General features: G+C 42.7%; 1 protein-coding gene across 6 annotated transcripts in view; it reads right to left on the minus strand.

The window, feature by feature from the left end:
• Positions 1-11,427: 11,427 nt before the first annotated feature.
• Positions 11,428-18,895, minus strand: part of LOC120399069 (death associated protein) — an 86,399-nt gene continuing 78,931 nt past the window's right edge. For all 6 annotated transcript variants that reach the window (XM_039526955.1, XM_039526956.1, XM_039526952.1 and 3 more), the window contains exon 4: positions 11,428-13,436. In XM_039526955.1, the coding sequence (XP_039382889.1) occupies positions 13,317-13,436 (120 nt within the window). In that variant the 3' untranslated portion in view covers positions 11,428-13,316. The remainder of the gene's footprint in view (positions 13,437-18,895) is intronic.

Here is an 18,895-nt window from a genome sequence, read left to right on the forward strand (position 1 = left end):
CCATTTGAACACATAGCCATGGATCTGATTGGGCCCCTAGAGAAGACAGCTCGGGGCCACCAACATGTGCTGGTTGTACTAGACTATGCAACCCGATACCCGGAAGCTGTCCCCCTACGCAACACAGCTTCCAAGACAATAGCTAAGGAGCTAGTACAGATATTTTCCCGGGTTGGGCTACCCAAGGAGATGCTGACTGATCAAGGGACACCTTTCGTGTCTAAGTTGATGAAAGATCTCTGTTCGTTGCTCCATGTACAAGCCCTACGGACCTCTGTATACCACCCACAAACAGACGGCCTTGTGGAAAGGTTCAATAGGACCCTCAAGGCCATGATCAGAAAAGTGGTGAGCCGGGATGTCCATCCAAGAGGTAGTGTTTCCAGTGGCCACCCTGACCTAGTGAGTAGAGCACAGACACAAGAGATAGGAGACCTGGGTTGTCAGTCCGTTGTCAGCAACGGGTTGCCTGATGGCTTTAATGAAGAAAATCATAGAATCATAGGGTTGGCAGAGACCTCAGGAGGTCATCTAGTCCAACCCCCTGCTCAAAGCAGGACCTAATCCCCAACTAAATCATCCCAGCCAGGGCTTTGTCAAACCTGACCTTAAAAACCTCTAAGAAAGAAGATTCCACCACCTCCTGTGGCAAAGTTCCTCCTCTCCTCTAGTAGGTCCTGCGCTTATTGGCGGATTTCCTCCCCTCAGTGGTCTTCCCCTTGGATGAAACCCACAGTCTGGATCACCTCCTCCTATGTCTGATTAGGAGTAGCGAGGCTTGGGGGGAACCCGGGCTCGCCCTCTACTCCGGGTTCCAGCCCAGGGCCCTGTGAATTGCAGCAGTCTCTATAGTGCTACTTGTAACCGCTGCTTGACCGCTACAGCTCCCTGGGCTACTTCCCCATAGCCTCCTTCGAACACCCTTTTTATCCTCACCATAGGATCCTCCTGGTGTCTGATACTGCTTGATTGTATGGTGTTTCCTCAATTCTCCAGTAGTACACCCTCTCAGTTCTTAGTTCCTTGTGTCTCTGGCTCCCAGCTCCTCATACACCCTTCCTTCCTCTGGCTCCTCCTCCTTGACTGGAGTGAGCTCCCCTTTTTATACCAGGTGCCCTGATAACCTGCCCTGATTGGCTAAAGGTGCTCCAATCAATGTAGCTCTCTCCGGTGCCTTCTAGAAGGTTCTTAATTGGCCCCAGGTGCCTTAATTACCCTGGAGCAACTGCCATTTTGGTTCCCATGGTACTAGGGATTTGCTTAGCCTGGGGCTAACATACCTGTTCCTCAGTACTTTCCTGTAGCCATCCGGCCTTGCTCCATCACATATCCCCCCACCTCTGCTCAACACCATAGGGTTGGGCAACTTGGGACGCCAGGCAGTGTGCTCGTGAAAGACCATCAGCGTTGCCGTGGTGGCATCCAGCCCTATGCCGTATGCGGAACTGGAATGGTTGGAGGGATAAGAACCACCTGGTGACCCTTGCATTCTTCTCCTTATTTCTCTGCATGCATTGAAGGGGTGCATGGTCCATCACAAGAGTAAACCATCGGCCTAAGAGGTAATAACGCAGTGTCTCCATGGCCCATTTGACAGCAAGGCATTCTCTCTCGACTACTGCATACTTCTGTTCTCGTGGGAGCAGCTTTCTGCTTAGGTAGAGAATCGTGTGTTCTTCATCTCCAATCATTTGGGACAGAATTGCCCCCAACCCCACCTCAGAGGCATCTGTCTGTAAAATAAATTCCTTGGTAAAGTCCGGGGCTATGAGTACGGGGTCATTACAGAGGGCTGTCCAAAGGTCTACAAACGCCCCTTCTGCAGCGTCGATCCACTTCACCATGTCTGGACCTCGAGCCGTCACCAGATCCATTAGAGGACTTGCCCTACTGGCAAAGTGGGGAATAAACCGTCGGTAGTAGCCTACCACGCCTAGGAATGCACGGACCTGCTTCTTTCGGGTCGGCTGGGCCAGTTTTGAATCGCTTCTAGTTTATTAGTTTGGGGCTTCACTATACCTCTTCCTACAATATATCCCAGGTACCTAGCCTCTGCTAGTCCTATGGCACACTTAGCAGGATTAGCGGTGAGGCCAGCCCACCTTAAGGTGCATAGCACTGCCTCAACTTTCTCCAAGTGGGTTCCCCAGTCTGGCGTATGGATGATGACATCATCTAGGTATGCAGCTGCATAACTAGTATGGGGGCGCAGCAGCTTATCCATGAGGCGCTGGAATGTGGCTGGGGCCCCATGTAACCCAAAAGGGAGGACAGTGTACTGGAATAGCCCGTCAGGGGTGGAGAACGCTGTCTTTTCTTTCGCTTCTTTGGTCAGGGGAATCTGCCAATACCCTTTTGTCAGATCCAGTGTAGTCAAGAAACGGGCGCTACCCAGTCAGTCAACCAGTTCGTCGATGCATGGTATGGGGTATGCATCAAACTGGGATACTTCATTCAGTCGGCGAAAGTCATTACAGAATCTCGTGGTACCATCCGGTTTGGGCACTAGAACAATTGGACTGCACCACTGACTGTAGGATTCTTCGATAACGCCTAATTCTAACATTTTCTTTACTTCGGCCTTGATTTCTTCTCTTTTGGCTGCTGGGATTATGGAGCTAAATGCATGAGCCTCTACTACAGTTGGCCACGTGGCCCTTAGCTAAGGCTTTAGAGCAGACTTGTTAATCTCAAAGTGGTCTTGGTGCCACTAGCTGGGACAGAGCACCACACCCAGGTGGTGCGTGAGTTGCATAGGTGTGGATATGTCCACTTCATAGTAGTGACCACTCCTGCTTGCCAACGAACCACCTTACACAATAGCATTTGGTGGATCTTTACAATAAGAAGTAAAAACAAGTTAGGTAGTTACTGCCACCATTTTAAGTCCCCAGTCTAGCAAGGAGAGGTTCATAGGTGAATCCTCTGTGCCCCCATGAATTCCAGCTCCCTTCCCTTCCAGTCAGCGGGGCAGTGCAGGTGCAGGAGTCTGCCTGCACGTCTGCTCAGGATCAGGTCCAAGGTGTATACATTTTCCAGGGCTAAAGGCCTGATCCCTCTTATAATGCCAAGCAGCACAACTCAAAGGCAGATAAGTTTGACTCAATTCCTTCCTGTCCCAGTTTGTTTATTACTACATGGACAGAGATTAATGTTAGAGATGGGAAATAAACCAATAAACTGAAGTAGAAAAGAAAAACTTAACTTGGCTGGAAACAAGAAGAGAAATGACTGAGAAACAACCTGTAAGTACATACAGGATTAGCACACTAAGCTGATACTGCATTGTAAATGAGACCTGACCCCCGTCACTGTCTTGAGAAATGGAGAAGCTACCCACTCACCTCGGTGTGCAGAACAATTGAGCCTGCCAGGCCTGACGTATTGTTGACCTGCTCCTGTGTAATTGTTTACACCAGAGCAAGGTGAATATAACAATGGTATCAGATCAGAATACAGTAGTTGCTCATTAGTAGCAACATAGCCCTTTTGCTACATTGCTCCTAAGCAGCTATTGCTGTTATGGGGAGTGTTGACAATTCACAGTAGAGAAAGTAATTCCAGGGGAAATGCTGCTCATAAGCGGTGGTTGCTCTTACAAGGTGTTGATGCAAACAAGTGTCTACTGTAATAGCATTTTTTTGATGTAGCACGTAATGCTAGGGATTAGCACTCAGATGCAGTCCAGGATCTGGCTCTTAATTCTCCTGTTTTACTATTTTTCCAGTTGATATCTTACAGTTGCTGAGGATGTACATTTCTGGAGATTACCACTTTAACTCAGATAACTGATCCATCCATCCTGCATCCAAAATCTGCAATTACCTTTATACTACTCATGAGGAGTGCCACTGAATTCAACAGCACTCCATGGATGAGCAGACTCTGTTGGCAGGATCTGGGCCATCTACAGTAGAGATGCTGTAAAATTTCCTTACACTAAAAGATTTGCAGGCTGACATCTGGCAGGGAATCCAGGAAGACTCTGCTTAAGTTCTATTGATACAGAATTCCTGCACAAGAAGACTGATGGAATGTTCTGCACTTTGTCGCCCGCCTCCACTGGATAAAATCACACCAGTTATAAAAAGATTGACCATCAAAATCAGTCATTCATACTGCACACCATAACATCCAGAAAAATGTATATTAATACACTAACGTCTATTAAAGTAAATATATGAACTCAGGAAAGAGGATTATTCTAAACCATGATAAATAGTCAGATCACGCTCTATACTTCCCCTCAATATTTAACTTAGAAACAATTGGCTAATGGTGAACCAGCAATTAGCATGCAAAATAGAGCCCTTGTGCTATAAAGTATAGGTTTCCAATGTGTGTATGCTAAGAGCTGCTTGGCACAGCAAAAGAAGAGGCTGTGTGTTTAACAAATGTCCTCATAATGAGCTCAATTGAAAAGCTTATTTAAGGTTTCTGTATTCATTCCAGACCCCTCCAGCTGTCACATTTGTCACATCAGCAGTAGGCTAATGTTTATCCTGTTCTGGTTGATAAATCAGACTATATGGGAAAAAAATTCTCACTTGTGCTATTTGTTACAGTTTTTCATAGAATCCGCTTCTAATTAAACTATTTTTTAAAATAAACCGCTCAGATTTAAATATTTAACACTGAGAAACTATAATGTAAAGGACATTAAAGGTGTTCATCTAGTAAATGTATTCACTGAAGTCTGAGCCCACATTGCTCCATCTCTATGAGATGAATAAAATATCAGATCTCAGATTCTAAAACTGATGACTCTTCTTCTCAGTAGGTGGCTGGATTAGAATGTCAGATATAATCTTAGGGCTCAGTTTTAGTTGAATTATGTCTTGATTCCACAGCATATAAAAATAGATGCCCGGTTCTGCCTATTGTAGCACACATGACCAAGATATGTTTTCCTGGGCTGAGCCCTGTAGATAACCGGAAGCTTGTAAAATTTTAAACCTTTCATGTAAACATTTCTCCCCTCTCCTTGCCCCGGAAGAAGATTCACAGTCATGCACACTTACAAATCACTGAATTATGCATGGAGCCCAAATCCTGCCGGGGCTGCTGAATGCCCTCACCTCCCATTCAAGTCAATGGGAGTTGAGGGCTCTCAGAAGGGCTCAGCACTTTACGGGACTGTAACTGGCCACTTTGTCTACAATATAATTTCAACGAAAATCACGTTTACTGAGCACCACCAAGTTCGACTGGTGCAGATTCACTTATCTTTTTATTTTATTATTATATTTTAAATTAAAACTGGCCCAAACTATGTGGCTACATTTAGGCTCTTACTCCATCTCACTGGAGAGGTGAATAAATTCTTTGCTTAAAAAAGGGCTGATTATGCTGTATTCCAATAGCGTGGGACCCATGCTACTGGCCACTGCCTTCATGGGCCTTCCAGAGGCAGCACTCCCAAGTCTGAGGGAGGAATAGCTCAGTGGTTTAAGCATTAGCCTGCTAAACCCAGAGTTGAGAGTTCAATCCTTGAGGGGGCCACTTAGGGACTGGTCCTGCTTTGAGCAGTGGGTTGGACTAGATGATCTCCTGAGGTCCCTTCCAACCCTAATAATCAATGATTCTAAGATTCTAAGTCCCTCACAAACCTCCACTGCACCAGGCAGAAGCAGTGGAGATCATAAGGGACCAGGGCCTACTCCCATTCCCTTCCTTCCACTAGCTCTTGGGTAGTTGCACCCAATACAACCTCCATCTCCAGCACTCCTGGGGCGGCAAGCTGCGGAGGGCGCTCTGCTGGTCGCCGCTAGGGTAGCAGGCAGGATGCCTTCGGCGGCTTTCCTGCAGAGGGTCCACTGGTCCCACGGCTTCGGTGGACCTCCCACAGGCGTGCCCTGAAGCCATGGAACCAGTGGACCCTCCATGCTTGGGGCGGCAAAATGTCTAGAGCCGCCCCTGCTCCAGGGGCCTGTTGGGGGCAGAGGTTGAAAGCCAACCACTTTCACTGGCTCTAGACTCTCCTAGCACTTTTCCCTCGTGATGTCACCTGCATTCTACTCAGTTCAGTACCAAACCTACCTCAGCAATAACTTGTTTTCCCTGGCCGGCCACTTTGTGTCAGCAATGGAAATAGGCAAGGGTTAAAAGTGATTTATTTTTTTTAAAGGCGTGAGATGTAATTGTACAAAATGGAGGCAAGCGCTAAGCATCATTAGAGAGCAAGAGTTATAAATAATTTTAAAATTACAAAAAAAACTAAAGTTAAATAAGGGCTTGTCTACACTGGCACTTTACAGCACTGCAACTTTCTTGCTCAGGGGTGTGAAAACCCCCGAGTGCTGCAAGTTGCAGCGCTGTAACATGCCAGTGTAGACAGTGCCCCAGCGCTGGAAGCCGCGCCCCTCATGGAGGTGGGTTTTTTAGAGTGCTGGGAGAGAGCCGTTCTGCCATGACTACACAGGCCATGTTAAAGCGCTGCCATGGCAATACTTTAACGTTGCCAGTGTAGACAAGCCCTAAATGTCCTTTAAGAGGTAAAGGCTAAAATCTTTTTCTTTAAAATCATTAAGCAGGGTTTAACCATACATTAAATAAAGATGGAGCTACCACATCTGTCTTTGGGCCTGATCCTGCTAAAGCCTGCCCCTCAGACTAACTTTACTCATGTGAGTAGTACATTGAGCTGCAATAGGAAGGCAGAGGGTTCCATGCCAGTGGATCCTAAGGCTGTATACCCTCACAGTGTAGATCACGTCCTTAAAAGATTCTGTTCCCACTTACCTCAATCCATCTTAGCATTGGAGGGTTTGATTTTGCCATCCATGTAGCAACAGCCTTTTCACAATATAGCATTTTAAATCTAATCTATATCTTCTCCTGTCATGCTACAATAGGCTACTTATTTCAATTCCATTACAGTAATAATACTTAGCTTTTATATACCCTTTTCATCACTAAACCTGAACGTATTTCATAATTTGTTAATGTATTTAGCCTCATTACACCCCTGTGGGGTAGGGAAGTGCTATTATCCCCATTTTACAGATGGGGAGCTGAGGCAAGGAAAGGCTGAACATTTATTTCCTGGACCAGAGGCATTATCTTTCTAGCTCTAATTTCTATTAGTCTTGTAATGGGCAAAGCTCAGAAGGTATGGTCTGGTTAGCCAAGTACAGTCTACCCTCAGTGGAGGACGAACCTGGCGAGGATTTTCAAAAGAACAGGTTGCCGTGTAAGATTTCAAACATGGCCTGGGGTTCCTGTCACATTCGAAATACCATGAGCCACAAGTTATTCCAGCTTCTGGCAGCTGCCACTAAGTGCAGAAAACACCTGCATTTAACTTGAATTGAATTGATGGTTTTGAACTTCCAGAAACATTTGTTATAAAAAGATTGACTCCCATTGACATCTTACATAGTTTAAGTTTACTGAGACTGCCTTGGGATGAAGTTACTTTGCCTGCTTTTGTAAACTGTCACCTGATCATCAGCCAGAAGCAAGGGTAAAAATATTTTGCTACAGAATTTTTGCTCACATATACACACGCAATAACGAGAGAACTATAAGGTAACACAGGTGTCCTCACTATCGTCAGTAGGCACTGTGATACTATAGTCATCATTCACTAACCGCAAAGCAACTTTTAGAATCCTGAAAATCATAGATTACAAAAGCATTTTTTTGTAATGCTCTGAGTGTAGAATAATACAGACTTCAGTTTGCTAAAAGTACCTCAGACACAAGCTGGGCAGCAGGGATTGTATTACAGGGCTACTTAACAGATCACTTGCAAGCATGTATTTTGTAATAGGCTTGGTGTCTGCATTTCAAATCTGGCCTTTAGCAGGCGTTGTGAGACCAGTACAGGTTGCATAAATGATCACATCTTAATACCTCTGCCACCTCCAAGCAGTAATAAATAGTCTGCATAGAATGTTGTACCCCTGTTCCTGCCTCAGCTCAGTACCTTGCAGGAGAGGGAAACAGACAAGTCTTAAATCTTAAATCCTCAATTTTTTTCATTTTGTGGACCACTTTGTACAAAATATCCTTTTCCATCTCTTCTCCCAGCTTTCCAGTCCCAAAGCTTTTTCCAGGATATTATAGAAAGGTAGAGGAAAATACTATTTGCAGGTACTCTCTGTCAATTGATGTGGGCTGAGGCGAACCAGGAGATACAAATTCCTGAGGGGGTTTCAGGGATACAGAAAAAAGAAGCAACATCCCCACTTCATACTTTCTGTCCCTTCCAAACCCAGGAGGCCTCTCCACCTTAATGCATTACAGCTAGGGCTCAGGAGCCTTCTTCCTTCTGGAGATGGCAGATATCCAAAGGTAATGTTGTTCTAAATAGCAATCCCATGCCCCACTGCCACCCCCACCCCGCTTCCCTAGAGAAGCTGTCATTTATGCAGATGTTGGCATGAATGGCCAGTGGGTATGTGGTCTCACATTACCAGGGAGCCTAGAAAAAGAACTTGGAGCAGCTAAAATTCCGTGGAGTCCTTAGTCCATCCACAGAACTACAGCCCCCTTCCCACCCATATCTTCAGAGTAGGTAGCCTGCCTCCTCCATTATCCACAACTACAACCCGAGGGCAGGCATAGTTAAAAAGTCACACAGCAACCATGTGGAGTTTCCAAGTTTTTCTGAGAGGGTACTTACTATATGACCCCATCTGAGTACCAATGGTTTGAGGAAATATTTTTTCATTAATGTAGATTCCTTGCACCCTCTCAATTACAGTAAAACGTGTACAAGACACCACCTGTAAATGACAACAGCAACCTCCTGTGCTAAGAGACCACTCCAAAGTATTCACAAATAGTGAAAATTTTACTCCATCTTTATTAGGATTAATATCCCACCACTTCAGGTTTGTGAATTCTAGAATGGGGCAGCTGTTATGCATGTGATTTGTCCCAATGAAGTTCGTAGAACAAGTCATGTCCATACAGTTAAACACGTGTACATGTTTGCAGGATCAGAGCTTTAGACTCTAAACGCCTCAGAGCAGGAATAAAGCTTTATGCGTACTGTGAAGCACCATGCACATTTATAGTGCTATTTAAGTAGTAATAATAATAAATTACTACTACCAGTAGGTCTCCAAAAATATTGTGATCTTAGTTTTTTTAAACTAGCTTGTTACAAAGGGTGCTACAAATCTATACATCATGTTAAAGGACTTTGAGAAGTTTACTACTAGGCTGATTATAAAACTTTTTGCATTGAGAGAGAACAGAACTGAACCAAGTACTACATTAAAGTGTTAAGTACTGTTCCCTTTACCCTATCAATTTAAAACAAATTGCTGTAACTAGTTTCCCCAGCTTCTACATCTGTGTCCCTCACGAAGAACTTCTGGGGCGCCCCAGATTGTCAGTTTCATAACTTGCATTAGTAACCAACATTCTAGTTGACAGCAGCTAGTTTTATTTTAAATGACCTGGGAATACTTCACAGGATGAGAATCTATTTAAAACTTCCCGTATCTTGTGCCAAGCAATCTCAATAAATGTCACTATTTCAAATGTTGATTCATTGCTTAACATTTTGAGTAAGAATCAAATAACAGTTCAGATGTATTGTACCCACGGAGAGGTACACCAAATATATACCACAGGAGTCGTTTTTATTGTTACATTACCATGCTGACAATTCTATTCCAGGAAATGTCTAACATTCATTTCATGTTAACAGCTGAACATCTGGATACTTATTTTGCACTTCAAGGCTGTTAAAATGCATTTAATTAAAATATATCCCGCAGCAGCGCACAATCCATTTTTTTTTTTATTTTGGACAAGGTGGTGCCATGTGTGCAAACATGGATATCCAACAGTTTCTATACTATGTCTATACAGAGCGAGTCCCTCTAAGCTTATATTAATTCTCATCATCTTGAAAATCGCTAAAACTATCTGAGTAATTTTCTGCTGTTCACACCTACATCTGTCTAGAATATCTAATGGATGCTGCACAGGTTGTCTATATATACTGTATTTATTCCACTGACAACCAGCAATAGGTGTGTGCCTAGCTTTTAACATTAAGTTTGATGGTCACTGTAATAAGTAAGTAATATATCACTGGAAGCATGCAGTGTCATCTCCTATTGCTAGACACAGTAAATTCCAAAGCCAGTACCCACATACCACCAAATAATTGAGGATGATATATTGGTGTAGGACAGTGTCAACTGTTGACTAGACCATTAGCATAGCAGCAATGTTTTAGGGCCGAATCCTGCCAGCATGCAAGTATTATTAATATTAGCCATGTTTTACAATAGTGCCTAAAGGCAAATGAAGAATGAGGCCCCACTGTGCTAGGCACTGTACAAAAAGAGGAGTAGACAGTCACTGCCCCAAAACGCAAGTCAACTTACTCAGGTAAGTAATTCCATTGGCTTTAACAGAATCACAGTGCTGTTAGGATATATATATATTTAGGCCTGTCTGTAAAGGCCTATACTTTAAGAACGTAGGTATATGTTTAGCATTTAGCTAGTTACAGAGGTATAAAAGAAAGAATCAAAATCACTGTCTGCCTGTGTAACGGTCTTCTCTCACTGTGAGTCTGAGGCCATGTTCTTAAGCTAAGGCCTTTGGCTAAGCAGCAGAGGCAGCCATAACCTGGGAAGTGTATGGTCACATCCTCACATTCCAAACTAGTCATATTGAAATAAGGCAACCTGGGGCTGTTAGAAAGGTGATCCGATCTATCACCTCCAGAGAAAGGGAAGAGCCTAGAAGATGTAAAAGGAAATGTAGCTTGATAGTTTTGTGTTTGGTAAGAACTCACTTATCAATAGACACAGCTGGGAAACCCTTACGTCTTTATAAGTGTAGTTGTGAAATTCTCACTTCTGTATTGTTTTGTCATTATAGTTCCCACTTTGCTAGTGTTTATTTGCATGGTCTCTGTCTGGTTCTGTGATTGTTTCTGTCTGCTGTATAATTAATTTTGTTGGGTGTAAAACAATTAAGATGGTGGGATATAATTGGTTAGCTAATCATGTTACAGTATGTTAGGATTGGTTAGGTAAATTTCAGTAAAATGATTGGTTAAGGTATAGCTGAGAAAATTACTGTAGAAATTAGGGGCAAACAGGAAGTAAGTTGGGATTCAAAAATAAGGAAAAAGGAACTTGGATTTAAGCTTGCTGGAAGTTCACCCCAATAAACATTTAATTGTTTGTACCTTCGGACTTTGTTGCTCTCTGTTCATGCGAGAAGGACCAGGGAAGTGGGAGGGTGAAGGAATAAGCCCTCTAACAAGAGTAAGGGATTACAAGACTGTGCCCTTAGAGAAGAGGCCTATGTTGTGTGTTTCAGTATGCTTTTTAAAAATGCTGAATATGCAGATTTTAATTTGAGAGGATGCTCCATCCTTAAGGCAAATATCGTTCACAAGTCTCTTAAGATGACAATACGGTGAAGACAGCTGACAAGAAAATATCCCAGCATAATTTTTTATTAAATTTGAATATTTTTCCCAGAAGCCCAAGAAATTCACAATCTTATTTCACTTACAAAAGGATCGCTTAGCCAGACTATACTTTTTTTGGTCTGCAGATGTAGGTGAACGCATACAGGGTGAAGTTCATTTCTATGTGTAGAGGGATCCTCACCAAGTGATGCACAGCCCTTGTGCAGGGCTTCTGCACAGGGGTAAATCTTACTCACAATGAACTGAAGTATCTCACTTAGAAAATGCCACTGTTTTTTCTATTTCGGTTTACAATAATCAGCCACTCAGAATAATCATGACTTTATTTAGCATGGTTTTAAATAGTATTTTTAAAGCTCTCCTCTCACTACTTTTTCATGCGATTTGATTTTTAACTCTAAATGCACTACCAAGCCCTGAGTAGCCCAGAACTGCCAGGGTTTGCCAGATGAGTGACTTCAATGTTGGTCCAAGTGGCCATGTTCCTTGAAGTGAAGTTCTATAATCCTGCAGGGTACTAAAGCCTGTAGTGTATTTATATTCCTTTAAAAATTCAACTACATATTAAAAAATATAGGCTACATTTTAAAAAAAATGTCACGGGTGTATAGAGATTAGATGTGGGAGGCAATTGATAGGGGTACTGATTTTGATAGAGCTAGTGATTTGAAACTGTGCAAGCATAAAAAGATTTATACACATGGCCAGACCTAACCTTGATTATGTTAGTTAAAATGGTATATCTTATCTGCATCATCACTTGCTTGCCGATGGTAAAAGACTAGAAAAAACAGCGGACATGGTATGTAACAGACCATGCACGATGATGCCATATACATTTAGTTACAGAGAGTCCATATTTTAGAACAATAATCATACACCATATTTAAGTTAAATGGATTTACCCTTCTGTCTATTTTGGGCCCAATTCTGTGAGATGCGGAGTTCCCTCAACTCTCGCAGTGGGAAGTAAGGGAGCTCACTTCTTCACAGCACTGGACTGCTTGCACCTCAATGACTGACTACACACCATTACGCCTTATTGCTCACTTTATTTAGAAAGGCTTCACAGGGTCCTGAAGTCTCACAAATACCCATCACGAGACCCAACAGGTGAGTTGAGGAATGACACTGCATAGAATAGGCTTCCCCCTATTTTGACATCTTCTTCCCACCTAAAGCTACAGCGCTCCAAATGTGCAAAGTCTACATGGAAGAGGTGGTGTAAATGGAACATGGTGTCACAAAGGATCAACTAGATTCCGCCCCGCACACCCCATCTGGTCATGGTTTCTGATCATTTCTTCTCTGCCATGGCTAAATTCAAAGGAGAGAATCTAAAGCATAAAAACTTTAGCACATTCTTTCTTATATTCTAGATAGATTACAAATATAGTCCAGACTGCAAGATTCTATAAAAATCAGACTCCCACATATTACAAACCTCCCAAATACAAAAAAACATCCTCCCCACATCAAATAAACCAAACACAAAATCTTATATGATCCCCAATAGGTTTAACATTAAAGTTACCTCTGCTATTGGCTATGGCAATCCCGCATCTAAATCCCTTCATCAGATTAATTATTTATATTCAAGTTTGGTTTTAGCAATAACAGATTTATTACATCGCTAAGCAAAACTGAACTGGATAAACTGAGTAATGCTCTCGATCAGCAAACACACAGCAGCAAAGCAGCATGTTTTCCATCTGGAGTAACAGAACCTAATGAAGTCTCCATTTTTATTAAACCATGGAGAATTAAGGCAAAAGCAACATATATCATTTTTAAAGGCCAGTTTTATTGATTTGGTAGCGTGAATCCTAAAAACTTTAATCTCTTCTTTCTACAATGTATTCACTGATGCAGTTTGGCTGGCTTTTTGACAGAGGGCTCACTTGCGAGGCTGGTTGATGTGCTGATTGACATGTTGTGGATGAGGAAGCTTTTCCACAGAGGGATGAGGTTTTTGGTGAGCCACCTGAGCTGCAGCTGGAGGGAAGTCTTTATCACCCTGTTAAAGAACACACCAGTAAAAATACAAACATTTAAAAAAGATGCCAACCAGTTCAAACTGACAGTATTTTTTTTTTTTAATTTGAAGCATAAAGAACATATGAAAAACACTGTGGGTCCCTCTAATTCCTTTCTTCCTGTGCAGACACACTGCATGCATTCTATCTTGGCATTTTTAACAGGGATTTTGTCAATTTAAAAAAAATCACACTTCTGTCTGAAAATTTTCACCTACTGTTGTTCCAAGTAGCACCTAAAATGACTGTATCTTACAGATTGGAGAGAGAAGATTTTTCTGTTTTTGATTTCTGCAGTGTCAGCGCTTTGTGTGAAGTCAGGCTATGTCTACACTACAGTCTATGCTGGGAAAACGTATGTCGCTCAGGGGTGTGAATAAACCGCCCCTTGAGTGACATAAGTTACACTGACATAAGTGCTCATGTGCACAGCGCTGTTGGGGGGAGAGCTTCTTCCGCTGACATAGCTACTGCCACTCATTGAGGTAGTTTTATGCCGATGGGAGAGCTCTTTCACGTCGGCACAGAGCGTCTTCGCCAGACGCGCTGCAGTGGCACAGCTGTTATGTTTAGACATGGCCTCAGTTTCTCTGATTACTATGCTCAGTTTCCTTATTTGTGACAATTTTTTTGACACAGCAGCAAGGGAGGGGAAAACATTTAAAAACAGGAGAAAGTAGTTTGTTAAACCATACAAGTAAACAGAATTCCGCCAGGGGAGCTGCATACTCAAACTGCCTTTAACTCAATAGTATAAACATGGCTTAGATTTCAAGTTTAAAATGTCCCTTTTAAAGAAGCATTGGTCCCATCTGTGCCATCATCACCTAACACCAACTCTGCAAAACCCAGCCAATTGCAGTAGTATGTATTTGCTGTACAATCAGCAAGGAATCAGGCAGCTGCTTATTTCTGTTTGTGAAGTCATCCCTGTCAACCCTTCAAAAAGCAATGGAGGACAATAATTAGCATCCAAAGGGGCAGGGACTAGAGAGGGAGCATCACTATATCCCTGTCTAAACACTGGGGAAGAATCTAATTTTCTTATGTTTAGGCCAGAAACACTTTAACTTCTGCTCACTGGCAGATTGTCAGTGTTGTACAAAGTGATTTTACACAAAACAGAAATCTTATGTCTGCTTTATTTTCCGTCCATTTTACCCTAATGTTCCCTCTCTATCTTGTCAAGTTTGCCTTTGCTCTTTCAGGGTCATACTGTTCATTAGAGAGATAAGGTGGGAGAGGTGATATATTTTATTGGACCATTTTTATTGCTGAAAGACAAACTTCGAGCTACAGAGAGCTTCTCTTCAGGTCTGAGAAAGGTACTCAGTGTCACAACTAAATACACAGTGAAACAGATTGTTTAACATAAGTAAACACATTCTAAGAAGGAGAGCTCTGTGTGGCTTGAAAGCTAGTCTCTTTCACCAACAGAAATTGGTCCAATACAATATATTACATTACCCACCTAGTCTAGTCTATGAGACCATTACAGGTGAAGTGCCTATTAACACCTCTTCAGTCATAGGACAAAAATGGGGAAGTTAGTGAGTTACATATTGTTGTAATAAGCTATGAATCCAGTGTTTTTAGTTAGACTGTGATATTTAGTGTCTAGCAAAGTTATGAATTTGTTTGTCTTTTGAAAGTGTTGTGCAGATTTCCCTTAGGACAAAGACTGAGAGGTCAGATATGAAATGACGTTTAGTGAAAGTGTTGGCCCATGAGCGATATGGTGTTTGTCTTTTATCACTTTTCTATGTGACTTCATTTCAGAGCATAGTAATTGTCTGGTTTCACCCACACAGTTGTTGTTGGGATATTTAGTGCACTGGATGAGGTACACCACAAGGTGCAATAGGCATATGTAGGACCCATGGATCTTAAAGGTGTGTTGTGGGAGGTACTGGTCATCATAGCAGTGGAAATAGGTAGGCAGGTTTTGCATCTGTTGATCTGACAGGGTCCAGTGCTCCTTTGAATTGGTGTGTCCTGGTCTGTGGGGCGCTTGCTTCTGATGAGCTTACTGAGATCAGGGGGTTGTTTGAAGGCCAGAAGAGGGGGTTTGGGAAAGATTTCTTTCAGGTCCCCATTGAGTATGGGCTGTAATTGTTTAACGATGCCTTGCATGGGTTACAGTGTTGGGTGGCAGGTGACAACTAGCGGCGTGAGGTTGGAGAGTTCCCCTCCCCCCTCCCCGTACTGAAGTGGGTTCTCTCAGCAAATTTGGATGGCCTGTTCCATGATGCAATCTACTTCTCTGGTGGAGTGTCCCTGTTTGACAAAGGCAGTTTTTAGTGTGTTAAGGTGTGCATCTTGTACTTTCTCCTCTGAGCATATTCTGTTGTATCCGAGGACCTGGCTGTATATAACAGATTGCTTGGTGTGTTTGGGGTGGATCTCTGAAGGTGGGTGTGGTGATCTGTGGGTTTCTTGTATATACTTGTCTGAAGGGTTCCATTGTTGAAGCTGATCATCGTGTCGTGGAAGTTGAGGCTGGTGTGGGAGTGTTCCAGAGAGCGTTTAATGGAGAGGTGGTGGTTGTTGAAGTTGTGGTGGAAATCTATGAGGTTAGGTCGTCTGTCCAGAGGATGAAAATATCATCAATGTATCTCAGGTATATCATTGGTTTTGTGGTGCATTTGTCCAGAAATTCTTCCTCATGGGGGCCTATGAACAGGTTGGATTATTGGGGAGCCATTCTAGTACCCACTGCTATTCCCATGACTTGGACAAAGTATTTGTTGTTGCATGTAAAATTGTTATGGGTGACAATGAAATGGATGAGTTTGGTGATGTGTTTTGTCTGGATATCTGAGTGCTGTCCTTTGTCTTGTAGATATTTAAGGCAGGCAGTGATGCCATCATTGTGAGGGATGTTGGTGTATAGGTGTCAAGGATAGTGTTCTGAGGAAGGTTGTAATGTTGCAGAGTTTGTGGAGGAAGTCGGTTGTGTCGTGGAGGAAGCTGTCCCTTTGTGTGGTGGGTGGTTTGAGGATGGTTTCTATGAGTCCTGATATTCCTTCAATAGAAGTGCCATGCCCAGATATGATGGGTCTGCCTGGGTTCCCCTGTTTATGTATCTTGGGAAGCATGTAGAAGGTCTCTGGGGGCAGTTTATGGGGGATGAGGTTGTAGAGTTTTTCTTGGAGTTATCTGGGGAAGAATTGATGATATCCTTAAATTCCTTGGTAAACTGTGGTGTGTGTGTGTGTGTGTCTCTCTCTCTCTCTCTCTGAGTTCTTTCTAGTAGGTGGTGTCAGAGAGTTCACAGTTGGTCTCGCTGATGTAGTCATCACAGTTGAAGACTAGAATGGTGCACCTTTTGTCTGCTGGTTTGATCACTACCTGATGGCTGGATTGCAGGGACAGTGTTGCTGTCCTCTCAGCAGTGGAGAGACTGTGGTGGATGTGATGTTTAAGGATTTCAGTCAATTTTTCCCCCTGAAGCTATCAATGTAATGATCAAGGGTGTTGTTTTTGTCTACTGTGGGGTGTCCAGTCAGATGATTCTATGTGGGTGAAACCAGGCAATCGCTGCGCTCTCGCATGAACTCTCACAGAAAAATGATAGAAGACAAAAAACACTGTCTCACCTGTGGGTGAACACTTTTCACAAAACAATCACACGATATCTGACCTCTCAGATCTCATCCTCAAAGGAAACCTGCACAACACCAGCACAAGATGAGTCTGGGAATTTAAATTCATAACTCTGCTAGACACTAAAACTCATGGTCTTAATAAAGACCCTGGATTTATGGCTCATTACAACAATCTGTAACTCACTAACCCGTTCCCCCCTTTTTTGGCCAAAGACTAGGGAGATGCTCTCAGGCCACTTCACCTTGAATGGTCTCTTAGAACATGTGTTAACTACTTATGCTAAACAATCTGTTCCAACTTGCATTTAGTTGTGACACTCTGAGTACCATTCCCAGACCTGAAGAGCTCTTTGTAGTTCGAAATCTTGTCTTTTTCACCAACAGAAGTTGGTCCAATGAAAGATACTATCTCACCCACCTTGTGTCTCTAATATCCTGGGATCAACACAGCTACAACATTGCAAACATTAGGCTAACTGTAATTTTCACCATTAAATTGCTTCATTTAATCCCACTCTGCACTACATTTTTCTCTTTTTTGAAGATATTTTCTTCTCTGAACTCATATTTTCCCCTTTTTTCTCTTCTGCTGTCATTGATTTTTTTTTTTTTTTTTGGTACCCTCTCCTACTTCCCTCTCACATATACTTGAGATGGCGGCCTGAATGCAGGTCTTGTTAACACAGTAAATGTGACTGGTGAGTGTTTTAGAAGGCAAGCAGTTGCCAAAGTGGGTCTATCACTGTCCTCCAGAAATGTTTCTCTGCCATGAAGAAAACCACCCTGTGTCCGGCTGAAGGATGAAGTTGCCAAAGTGGCTCCCAGTTCAAACACTGGGCTTTTTTTGGTGGTGGAGAACTGACAAAGTTTGAGGATCAAGGCCGCCACAGTAGAGCCTAGAGGTGCAGTACTGCCTGCCTGAGCTAGAGAGTACCAATCACTGGCTACAAGCATGCTGCAGGTCACCATAGTAACCTACCAAGGAGACCAGTGTTTCCTAAAGAGCAAGATACAAGCTAGAGGAAGGAAAAGTCGCAAGGTAACTAAGGAAAGGGCTTCCCTTCGATTTTCACTAGGCCTGGACCGTGTAGATTTACAAAGTCCAGGTCCCCTTTTTTTGTTATGCTCAGCAACATGAAGGATGTTTGTATGTCACCAAGGCAAAATGCCACAATTTTAGAGATGACAAAGTGAGACTAAAGCTTCTAAATTGTAATGCAAATGTTTTTGGCTGTAAACAAACAAACAAACAACCCCCCAAAACATCTCAGGATGAAATCCTCAAAGGCCCAGTAATGCTGAGCTTTATGCAGGGGAAGGCCAGCACAATTATATTGGTGAAATTCACACCCAGTCTCATTCTGAGGCCAGCACTTCTCTGCTACTCTAGCTCAAGGGCTTGAGCAAATGGCAGCAGCCCCTTCTTGGCACTTCAGATCTTGTGGCTATAACACTTCCCCAGTATGGATCTATGGCTTATCTCAGTGGTTCCCAAACTTTAACAACCTGTGAACCCTTTTCATTAAAATGTCAAGCCTCGCAAACCCCCTCCTAAAAATGAATATTTCCAGAGATTTTCTCATTTACCTGCGTATAAATTATAAAAGCAGTGATCTTGGAAATATAACATTTGTTTTTATGGCATGCTTATTATACACTATTTATTATTAATTATTATTTATCATTGCACTATTTTTATTAAATTATGAAAACAGCAACACTCTTCCAAGATCTCACTTTCGTAGCTTGTATCACTTTGAATAAGCCTCTTACAAAACAAGGCTCCTATGTTTCATCAAAGAGTTTCAGATGTGAAACAGCATGAAGGTATT

This window comes from Mauremys reevesii, linkage group 2 (genome assembly GCF_016161935.1).
Source record: "Mauremys reevesii isolate NIE-2019 linkage group 2, ASM1616193v1, whole genome shotgun sequence".
NCBI lineage: Eukaryota > Metazoa > Chordata > Testudines > Geoemydidae > Mauremys > Mauremys reevesii.